The 12,255-nt window shown below is 41.0% G+C and overlaps 1 protein-coding gene across 2 annotated transcripts in view; it reads right to left on the reverse strand.

Moving 5' to 3' along the window:
* The window catches only part of KHDRBS2 (KH RNA binding domain containing, signal transduction associated 2), a 457,717-nt gene that overhangs the window by 271,623 nt on the left and 173,839 nt on the right, over nucleotides 1–12,255 (reverse strand). For both annotated transcript variants that reach the window (XM_032216390.1, XM_032216389.1), the window contains exon 3: nucleotides 5,474–5,590. In XM_032216390.1, coding sequence (XP_032072281.1) covers nucleotides 5,474–5,590 — 117 coding nt within the window. The remainder of the gene's footprint in view (nucleotides 1–5,473; nucleotides 5,591–12,255) is intronic.

A 12,255-nucleotide genomic window follows, 5' to 3' on the forward strand; every position in this document is an offset into this window, starting at 1 on the left:
ACCCGGATTGTTGGGGGCAATATGCTGACTCTGTAAACCGCTTAGAGAGGGCTGAAAGCTGTATGAAGCGGTATATAAGTCTAACTGCTATTGCTATTGCTAGTCATGCCTGCCAGAACCCATCCCATCCCTGTTCTCACTGTTAGGAAATTTCTCCTTCGTTATAGGTTGGTTCTCTCCTTGAGTAGTTTCCATCCACTGCTTCTTGTTCTGCCTTCGCTGCTTCCGTGCTTTGCTATTATTTCAGTCTGTCCAAGGACTACTGTTGATACTGGCTGCTTTTTTAAATTTTTTTTTACAAAAGGGTACAATTCTCTTCCGTTCCACCAGGCATGGTTCCATCACGTTAAACAAATGGCAGTGAGTTTATGAACAAACTCTGCAATTTAGTCCCTAAAATGTTTGAATTACATTATTTAGAAAGGCATCAACATTTATAAATCAATTCCCATGTTGCTCGTTTAGGCTAAGGGAAAGTGACATTTTGCATTTTCCTCCAAATGTCCGTCATTTTTATGTTGTTGTTTTTTTTCCTAAAGGCAACCCCTTTCTCTTCCACACTGAACTGTCTGAATACCCTTTGTGGTTGCAGACAACAGGGTCAGTTCAAGGCCTTCTGTTGCTTGTGACAGAATAGCAAATGGGACGCTCTTATCATTCAAGCCAAGCAGCTTAGCATCCGAGGTCGCCCGTGTTACTGTGCTGCATGGAGAGAAAATCCCACAAACATTATCTTCTTTATCAATTGTTTTAGTGAAACTATAATAATGAAATTGAAAAAAAAATAATGTGATGCCCCAATACGGGACAGAAAATATGTTGACTTCTCTTTACCGAATGGGAAGGCTGTCTCTTAAGATGAATCTTCAGTTGACATTATATGACATGCTTCTCATGAATAAATCAGATGGTGAACGCAGGTGGATGGATCTGTTCTTTCTGATAAGGCTTCTTCTATCCAACTTCATTCATATCAAAAGTCTCTAGATTCAAATTTGGCGATTTGTGAAAATTTGGAAGTTTGGAACGGCCGTTTTGTTTTCTTGCAAGGAACCAATGTGTGACTTGCACAAGTGAGGTGGAGGCGGATCCTGACCTTTGCACAACATTATAGCCCAGGTTTTACTCATAACCTACTGTTCTGTCCCCCCTTCTCCGCTCGTTAACAGACGACAGGCAGGCAAACTTAAAAGGAACTCTCTTTATCAGTTCTCGGCTCAGACTGGCTGCGAGCCCAAAAATAAACAGAAATCAAGTCTCTGACCAGATAACAGAATACAAAACAAAAACTCTTACAAAGCAATGCACTTCTCCAAGTGCCTCCTTGAATCAGGGTTACAGAAAACAAATCACTTCTCCAAGTGTTCTCAAATAAACCACGACCGATGATCAATCAATGTTAACCGAATGAAGGAACGAATGAATGAACGTTGACTCCTGCAACCAGGGCGTGGCACCATCTGTCCTTTTATCCCCAGAAGATGCCCCTAATGAGCCCCAGCTGCATAGTTAATCTTGCATCCCAAAAAGACTCACAGAAGACTGCTGCTGAGTCACAACAACCTACTATTAGTAAGAGAGAAGGGTATACCCCTGCTTATAATTTTAGCTTTAAAAGTCCATGATTTTCCCAATGGATTGTACTCAAACATTATCAACCCAGATAGAGATACTCCTTGACTTACAACAAGTTGTTTAGTTTCGTAGAAGCTACAATGGCACTGAACAAAGTGACTTATGACCATTTTTTACACTTATAACCATTGCAGCATCCCAGTGGTCACATTATCAAAATTTGGATGCTTGACATCCAGTTCATTTTTATGATAGTTTCCTGGGGTCTTGTGATCATTTTTTGCAGCCTTCCAACAAGCAAAGTCAAGTTTGAAGTTGGTTGCTTTTCCTATGAATTATTAAACAATTATCATCAGTCCTCCAGATGATTAACAAAATCCTTACTTGCTTGGACAATTTTTTCCCTTCCTTTTTTTCCTTGTATATCGCCCAGGAATTTGAGAACACAAAATCAAGCCAAAATAAGGGAAGAAATTACCAACAAATCACACATTTCTATGGCACATTACAGGAAAAAAAGATGTATTTGACTTGAAGAGAAACCAAGGTATTGTAGTAAATTACAGTAAACCACAGTTGGATTTAGTAAAACCGCATTTACTAAAGATAAACCATTTTATTCACTGTTTCCATGCAAATACCACTCTAAACCAAAAACCATACACATCCCATTATGGCTTAATGTGGTATGTGAACCAGTCATCATGGCTAAATGCTGTCTATATCTACTCATTATGAGTTATTCAACAACAATAGTTCAAAAAGTCATAATTTAGCTTTGGATCTATGCTAGGAATAATATTTACTTCACATTTCGAGGGCTGGCCCAAGATGTTTTCTTGCTTGTGCAGATAATAGTATAGTATTTTTTTGCTAGACTAAATAGTAGCATTTCAGTCAGAGAACAGAGAAGCACAAATTCATTTCTCGTATAATTGGTCAGTATTTACTCACTGCACCACCAAATTTCTACTTTATTTGCCTTTTTATAATGCAGCCCTCACTTTATAATTGTTGACTGGGTGAAATTGCAAACACCTATCCGCTTACAGTAACAATACTACACAGGGTGTCTCATTATGTTAATACATGTCTCAGTGTGTACAAACCGGTGGTGGGTTTCAAAAATTTTTAGAACCTCTTCTGTAGGTGTGACCTGCTTTGTGGGAGTGGCTTGCCGGCCATGTGATTGGGTGGGAGTGGCTTGCCAGCCATGTGACCGAGTGGGCGTGGCCAACTTGTAAAATGTGATGAAACTCACATCACAACTCTCTTGCTTAGCAACCAAAATGTTGGCTCAGAAACTCTGGCATTTGAAGCATGCGAGTCTTAAAGCTGTCAAGTTACAAGACCCTCGCACCCCTAGCCCTTTCGAAAGGAAAAAAAAAACCCAGGGGTGTTCAAATTTGACAGCTTTAAGACTTGTGGACTTCAACTCCCAGAATTCCTCCTGTCGCTCTTCATCTTGATGATGTGCGGATGGGTGGGGGGAGGGAGCTGGAACTGGTTCTAAACAGCACAGTAGATTTGTGGAACCTCTTCTATAGAAGAGGTTAGAAGTGGCAGGAACACACCCCTGGTACAAACACACACATAAACACATACACATATACTATATATCCCACATAGGCTCAGACACACAGAGGCCTTTGGTTTGGGGGGAGAAATGGCAATTCTGGATCATGCAGGAAGTAGACGTCAATTGATTCACTTCTCTCCCCGTCTCTTAAGGCAATTGTTATATCTCTTATTGTGATTATTTAACAGCTGAGATAAATGACAAGGTTGACAGAAAGATAGAAAGGAACAACTACAACATCAGTAATAACAGAGTGGAAGAGATAAACATGCCAGGCCTGATATGTAACAATCCAAATGAGTGAGTAGAATTAATAAACAAATAGGCATCCTGGTTCTGCAATAAGATACATTGCAATCACCTTGTCAAAAGCCACAACTTGAGAGACCGCCTGCTGCCAATTACCTCCACTAGACCGATTAGATCCCACAGATTAGGCCTCCTCCGAATTCCATCCGCCGGCCAATGTCGACTGGCGACTACTCGGAGGAGAGCCTTCTCTGTGGCTGCTCCGACCCTCTGGAACGAACTCCCCGTGGGGATTCGAACCCTCACCACCCTCCAGGCCTTCCGCAAAGCCCTTAAAACCTGGCTGTTCCGACAGGCCTGGGGCTAAAGAGCTGTTGCCCCCGTCTCGAATGGTATGACTGTTGTGTTTTAATTATGCATTGTTTTTTATGTCGTTTAAATTCTTGTTTGTATCCCCCTTCCCTGGTTGAGTTGTGAGCTGCCCTGAGTCCCCTTCAGGGGAAAAGGGCGGCATATAAATAAAATCAACTAACAACTAACTAACTAACAACTGAGTACCAATATAATGGAAGGAATAGGAGGAAAACCTGGGGGGAGGGGGCAGTAACTGGGCTGAGGCAGAAAGACAGGAGTTAACAAAGGACAACATTCTTCTTCTTGAGAAGCTACTTCTATCATCTTTTCTCCTTCCATAAAAGGGGAAACTAAGATATTTATATGGACTAAGATCCCTATAATGAATGCATTTCCTTTTCTTTCTTTCAGCATCAAGGCAACCTGAGAACTTGGAGGGGAGAGGGAACGGAGCTGTCAGAGAGAGAGATACAGAGGCAGAGCCTGGGTTGCCCCTCAGCCTTCAGATGGAAAGCCAACAACCTCCAAGGTCTGGAGGTGCTGATGAGGAAGAAGAGGGACAGCTGGATCCATTTCCTGAAGCAGAGGTGGGTCACTACCAGTTCGCACCTATTCGATAGAACCGGTTCGTCAAATCTACCGAACCGGTTAGAAGAGGTTCCACCAGTGGACCCAGAAAGCAGGCCACACCTACAGAAGAGGTTCCAAAAACTTTTGAAACCCACCACTGGCCTGAAGGCAGAGGAGTGGAGAGCAGTGGAAATCTGTGGGCCAATCCTTGGGAAGGAAGAGCCACTGCTCCTAGTGAAGCTCCTCCCTAGCTCTGGGGATAAAAGGCAGGGGACGGAGATGAGTAGATGTGGCAGACAACTATTTATCTCCCTGCTGGACAGACTTGTTAGCCTGCGGTGTGAGAGACACTTTTTGCCAGGGCTGTTGGCACTCCTAATAAAGGAATTGTTGATTAATTACAGAGGGTTTGTTGTGCTTGAGGAGCTGGGTCAGAAGAGTGAGGCATACTGAAGGCACCATGCAGTGGTGAGTTTCAAAAATTGTTCGAACCTACTCTGTGGGTGTGGCTTCCTTTGTGGGAGTGGCTTGCCGCCCATGTGACCGGATATGAAGATGCCGACGACACTTGTCAGAACCACCTTAAATTACCTCACACACAGCACTGGCATGCATAAGAATATGATGTAAACTAGTTTTTTGAAAGGCATCTTTGGTTTGCGTTAAAACAACTTCAACACACACAATGTTCTGATTGCACCACAAACGCAGTAGTCATCCTTACCTTTCACAGAGGCACTGAGCTTTATAAATATGAGCATGATAGTGTAGAATAATCATATCCAAGGACCAGTGGTGGGTTTCAAAAATTTTTGGAACCTCTTCTGTAGGTGTGGCCTGCTTTCCGAGTCCATTGGTGGAACCTCTTCTAACCGGTTCTATAGATATGACGAACCAGTTCTACTGAACCGGTGCGAACCGGTAGGAATCCACCTCTGGCACCATGGCATGTAATGAGTGTCAAGGGCAGATGAGCATACAACCCTTCATTTCCCTGGCCTCTGTGTAGCCCACTAACCACAATACTAGTGGTCATAATTTCTATACCGATTTCATTTGAAAAGATATCATCTTCCAAGAATAATATTTTGAACCGTTTTCAACTTTGTTCGATAAGATTGGAAATTAAAGACTTGTGTACAATACCTTGGCTTTGTCTCTCATCGAACCTTTACCAAGGATCGACATTTTTGCACCTGTTTCCTCTTGTAATCTTTTTAAGGAATTTCCTCTTGGACCAAGGAGTTTGCCCACAAAATTAAACTAGAAAAATAAAGAGAAAAGAAGGGATAAATATTAGAAAATATTTGAAGTGCAGTAGCAGAGAAATCCTGACCAAGAAGAGAGGATCCAGAAAAATCATTTCCCTGCATTCCCAAATCAGCTGTCTTTTATTTATTCATCTCATAGCTATCCTACCTCACTGTCATGATTCTTGACTGTCTACGCAATGTAAAATAATAATAATTACAGCATTCGCTGTAAATCGCAAAATCTGTGCCCCATATAATGATACAATGAAACAAAATAAGGGACAAATATAAATGAAAGAACTCCATAGAATGCTCTATAAAATAGAACTCAATAAAGTGCTCTTTAAAATAGCTCATTTTTGAACATCCTCCAGAATAATGTTAGGGAGGGGACTACTTTGATCTCTGTTTGGAGGCTGCTGTCTCCTTATTTCCCAGAACTATTTTATTTATTTATTTATTTATTAAATTTATAGGCCGCCCAATCCCGCAGGACTATGGGTAATCCAAGGAGTTTCTCTCTGGAACATCTAGTTCAGGGTTGTCAAAATCGGGCCCCATGGACTGGATGAGTCACGCACTGGCCACGCACACACCCAGTTTATTGAAGGGGAAGAAAGTCCCGATATATGATGCCGCCGTGATGACATGAGGTTGACATCCCTGATTTAGTTGGTTGATTCTATAGATACGCAAAGTGGCAGAGGGAGCTTAATCTTTCCTTAATAATATCTGGACATGTATATCACTTTGCAAATATCATCATAAGCATACCACTTACATTTATATTACCAGTTAATAGATATACGTACAAATTGTTTAATATATAAAAACACCTTTCTCTTATAAATGTTTGTTACCCCCAACATATTTACAGTTAGTTAATGAAACATGAATGTGGTGATCATATCCAACAATGTATCAATAACACATGTCAGTCAGTCTTTCTTTCTTTCTTTCTTTCTTTCTTTCTTTCTTTCCTTCTTTCTTTCTTTCTTTCATCTATGTATCTATGTGTCTGTCTGTCTATCTATCTATCTATCATCTATCTATCTATTATCTATCTATCTATTATCTATCTGTAAATCTATCAGAGTCACTAAACTGGGTGTGTGCGTGGCCAGTGCGTGACTCATCCAGTCCATGGGGCCCGATTTTGACAACCCTGAACTAGATGTTCCAGAGAGAAACTCCTTGGATTACTGATATGCTGATATGTCAGCTACTACCAGAAATATATACTGATAATGATTTATTTTTGGCCAATGTTAAACCAAAGAAGGAGGTTTCAGTCTGGCAGTTTAAACTTTGATCCAGACATGGAAGAAGAATAATCTATTATCCATCTATGAGTTCAATTTATTTTCAAAAATATTAACACTGCACTGTTAAACAGTAATTATACCAGTCTTTCGTGAGTCATTCATTGGAAATAACCAGTGTAATAATCAGAATCCAGACTTCCTTTAAGCAGAAGCTTTAAAGCAGCCAAAGAAGGAGGAAATATCAAATGTTATTCCTGTACATTGATTTGCCAATCTCTATTTATTAAGACAGCTTGAGCTGAACCATCTTCATTTCTGTGCTGAAGTCACCATTCCCCTCATTCCCATCCGGCGGGGCCAATCAGAGAGGGATAGAATATCAACATTAGCAAATCACCAAGTCCCACTACTGCCCACTGCAGGAAATTCCTACAGTACCTTCAAAAAAGATGGCTATGCAGCAGTGGTGGGATTCAAATAATTTAACAACCGGTTCTCTGCCCTAATGGCCAGCTGGGTAGGCGGGGCTCAGTGGTCATGTGACTGGGTGGGTGTGGCCAACTCAACGTCACTCCCGTCAATGGGTGCTTCGCCTTAGCTCTTACAATGTAATAAGGATTAACCAGAGAGACAGTTTCTGTAAGCAGGTCAACAAAGATGAGGCTAGAAACAACACCAGAATGTTTCCTTCCTGCCTTCCTTACAGGATTAGCCCTGTAAGTGGGGGAAAACAAAAGGAGATTTCTTCCAACAACTGGTTCTCCGAACTGCCTGGAAAGATACCAACCGGTTCTCCCGAATAGGTGCAAACTGGCTGAATCCCACCACTGCTATGCAGGCCACAGAAATCCAGCATTTCCTGAAGCAATCTGTGGCACTTTTGAACAATTATTACCATTACTTAGTTTATCTTCATCTTATCTACCAAAACCTACTTCCCTTTAATTTAAGCCCATTCTTTCCGTCGTGATTTATAGCAATTTCGGGAGGGCCATCAATTCCGCCAATCCTAGCATAAATAAAACCGGAAATATCTATATGACACATCGTGAATTACTGCTCCACAACAAAGGGTTCTTTCTCTTCTGCTCACCTGCCACGAAAGCTAGTGGGAAATTTTGACTGACTGTCTTTTCGACTCGCAGTGCTAACTCCCATACTATGCTAGAAAAATATTCGAATTCTCCACAAGATCTTTGGGCTACAGAAGGAATCAACAGCCCCTCTTGTCATTTTTTAGGTAGCTTAGAATCTCAATCTCTCTGTTTTTGGTATGAATGGCACCTAAATTCAAATATTTCCTCATAATCTACAGGTAACTTGATTAACAGCAGTTCATTTACTGACTGTTTGAAATTATAACGGCACTGAAAAAAGGGACCTATGTCCATTATTTTCATATTTATGACCATTGTATCATCCCCATGGTCATGTGATCAAAATGTGACTGCATGGCAGATTTATACCTTGTATTGGTTCTTTTTTATGTATATTGAAATGGAATTATAAATACCATCAACACAAAAGGGAGTTTGCTCAGAAGCTGAAATACACCAAGTGAATTAGAGGAAGAGTGGGAAGCAGAGGAGAGAAGAAAGACGGGAAGAGAGGGATAGGAGAGAGGGTGAAGGGGGAAGATGAGGTGTATAAGGAGGAGTGGTAAGGGGAGAGAGGAGATGGAGAAAGGAAGGGGAAGTAGAGTAGAAAATGATGGAGGGAAGATAGGGTGTAGAAGAGTTGGAAGCAGAGGAGAGAAGAAAGATAGGAAGAGAGGGATAGGAGAGAGGGTGAGGGGGGAAGATGAGGTTTATAAGGAGGAGTGGTAAGGGGAGAGAGGAGAAGGAGAAAGGAAGGGGAAGTAGAATAGAAAATAATGGAGGGAAGACAGGGTGTAGAAGAGTTGAAAGCAGAGGAGAGAAGAAAGATAGGAAGAGAGGGATAGGAGAGAGGGTGAAGGGGGAAGATGAGGTGTATAAGGAAGAGTCGTAAGGGTAGAGAGGAGATGGAGAAAGGAAGGGGAAGTGGAGTAGAAAATGATGGAGGGAAGACAGGATGTAGAAGAGTTGGAAGCAGAGGAGAGAAGAAAGATAGGAAGAGAGGGATAGGAGGGAGGGTGAAGGGGGAATATGAGGTGTATAAGGAGGAGTGGTAAGGGGAGAGAGGAGATGGAGAAAGGAAGGGGAAGTGGAGTAGAAAATGATGGAGGGAAGACAGAATGTAGAAAGGGGGAGGAGAGAAGGGGAAGAAAGTGTCGGATAAGGTATAAATATGGTGTATGGAGAGTAGAAGAGCCAATAACTGGGTTTTTTTCCCCCTTTGGTAGTTGATGGCAAGATGAATTGATGTAAGTACTTAATAATATAACTTGATATTGACTATATAATAGTATATGTGTGATTATATGCTATGGAAATGGAAAATAAAAACTTAAAATTTTTTTTGACTGCATGGCAACTGGCATGTACTTAGGACGGTTGCAGTGTTCCAACCGCCATGTGATGCCTTTGGTGATCTTCTGACAAGCAAAGTCAATGGGGAAGCCAGATTCATTTAACAACCATGTTACCAACTTCACAACTGCAGTGATTCACTTAACAAGTTTGGCAAGAAAGGTTGTAACATGGGGCAAAAATCATTTAACAACTGTCTCGCTTACCAACAGGGCTCAATTGTGGTTGTAAGTCAAAAACTACTTCTAGTTTGAAATATTTTTTTTAAAGAATCAGTTGTAGGAGAAAGTAAAAAAAAAAGTTCATCCACATTTCAATGTTCTACAGCTAATTTAAAAAAATTATTTAAAAAATTCAGCAAAGTTCCACTCAATTCAATTCCAATTTATTGAAATTTGTATGCCGCCCACTCCCTTGGACACTGGGCGGCTTATAGGCATGATAAAAGAAGCATTTAAAAATTAAAATAAAAGATACAATTATTAAAATTCCACATCATCCATTCTGTCAAAGTGGGGCTGGATATTGATCAACAGCCCCAGGCCTGCCGGAACAGCCAGGTCTTGGTGGCTTTACAGAAGGCCGGGAGAGTGGTAAGGGTCCAGATCTCTATGGGTAGATCGTTCCATAGGGCCGGCGCAGCTACAGAGAAGGCCCTCCCCTGGGGGGGCCGCCAGCCAGCATTGTCCGGTCGACGGCACCCGGAGGAGGCCCAATCTGTGCAATCTTGTTGGTCGTTGGGAGGTAAGTGGCAGGAGGTGGTCTCTCAGGTAGCCAGTTCCTAAACCATGTAGGGCTTTAAAAGTAACGACTAGCACCTTGAAGCGCGTACGGAGACCAATGGGGAGCCAGTGCAGCTCGCGGAGGATGGGTGTAACATGGGTGTATCTAGGTACATCCAATATCGCTCGCACGGCTGCATTCTGGACCAACTGCAGTCTTCGAACACTCTTCAGGAGCATGAGCCGTTTTAATTCATTTGCATCTTTCTCTGATGTAAATTCTACTTTCAGAGAAGCTTTCTTCAAAAGAATTGTTCTACCAAAATTTATGGGGTGTTTATGATTTTTATAATACAGGCATCAATCACACTGTAGTGATGTAGAATTAACAAAGAAAGAAACGAGCACCATTTAATTTTAAGCCAATGTGGAGATTGTTGTAATGCAAAGTCTATCAATGGTTTTATGAAACATTTTTAATTACCTGATCAGCCTGTATTATGTATTATATATAACCTGGATGACACTCAAATTGGAAGAAACTTAATTATTTCAAAAATTGTATATCAAAATCTAATTATAGGATGCACTATAACTCATTGGAATTTTGTTAGCATTAATAGCAATTATAATTAAGGCAGTACTTACATAGTGATTTGCATGTTCGTAACGCAATGCAAACATTAATTTTCTTATTCAAGTCAGACCTATATTCAAAAGAAACTACTTATTTTAATTTTACTGATGTGCTCTTGCTCATTAGCATATCTTTAAAGAGGCCATATTCATTTGCAAGCAGCTCTGTTTCAACAGAGACAGCTTAAAAACTTACAATTTCCCCAAAACCAAGTGAGGAAATGGGTTGAAAGCACTGGCGCTTCTTTGCAACATTAGAATTATTGGAAGTGGGAATAAGTCTCGCGTCTCAGAAGGCTTTCAGTCTTACTACACATCAGCTATCTCAATTAATCAAGTATTCCTGGAAGAAGCATGTTTCCCTTTGATATTCAGGGGTCAAATGATCCACAGTAATTACTTTCTTCAAGGGCCATTGCCTGATCTGCAACTATAGATCCTGAAGAATACAATGATAAGGATAATAACAGGAATATAGTAATAATAAGAAAGCAAAGATAGTACTAATAGCGATAGACATCTTGGCTGCCATGCCAAAATAACTGGAGCACTGGTTGAACGCCATCGGAATTGACAAAATCACTATCGATCAATGGCAAAAGACAGCTTTACTTTACAGCTTACATCCTTCCATCATCAAACACCAACATCAACCCATCCCACCTTCTTGGGAAGGATAGGTGGGTAAAAATGCCAACTCCAGTCTAAACTTCTGTCTGAACTCTGTGACCAACCCTCATACCGTAATAATAAATGATAAAGATTGTGTTGACCGATTACGTTTAGCTTTAAATTCAGTACGGAGGGTTGAGTCTTGCTCCACAATGTTATCAATTCCCCGGAATATATTATTTTTATGCTATGTTAGATCCACCTCTTCAAACCTGCAGTTCAAAAGAATGATTTACCAGATGAGTTTTTTCTGCCTCTCTGGAAGAGAGAGAGAGAGAGAAATGGAGACCATGACTCCATAGAAATGATCCATGATAGGATCAAAATACAACTTCCACATTAACTCGTATCATGGTAAGTTCACACAATCTACTGGTTCATGCAAAATCGTAGCATATGACTTATCCTTACATCTGTAGAGTTGTAGAGGGTCCATTCTGATGTGAGCCAGTCAGGGTTATTGTAAGTATGTACTATTTTGAGCTTTCTTGATCAAAGATGGAAATTAAATATAGTGTGTGTTTGTGTGTCTGTCTGTCTGTGTGTATAATGAATTCCTGGTGTCTTTTTGGCAGCAATTCAGAAATGGTTTAGCAATAGCGGTTAGACTTATATACCGCTTCATAGGGCTTTCAGCCCTCTCTAAGCGGTTTACAGAGTCAGCATATCGCCCCCAACAGTCTGGGTCTTCATTTCACCCACCTCGGAAGGATGGAAGGCTGAGTCAACCTTGAGCTGGTGAGATTAGAACCACTGAACTGCAGATAACAGTCAGCTGAAGTGGCCTGCAGTACTGCACCCTAACCACTGCGCCACCTTTTCCAAAACAATGTTTTTTGACTCCCTAGTCCAGTGTCTACTTTTGGCATTTCCTAATATTGTCCTATTTGAACATTACGTACTTCTTATTTGATTTTTTGAGATCTGCCA

Source organism: Thamnophis elegans, chromosome 4, assembly GCF_009769535.1.
Source record: "Thamnophis elegans isolate rThaEle1 chromosome 4, rThaEle1.pri, whole genome shotgun sequence".
In the NCBI taxonomy this organism is placed as follows: Eukaryota; Metazoa; Chordata; class Lepidosauria; order Squamata; family Colubridae; genus Thamnophis; species Thamnophis elegans.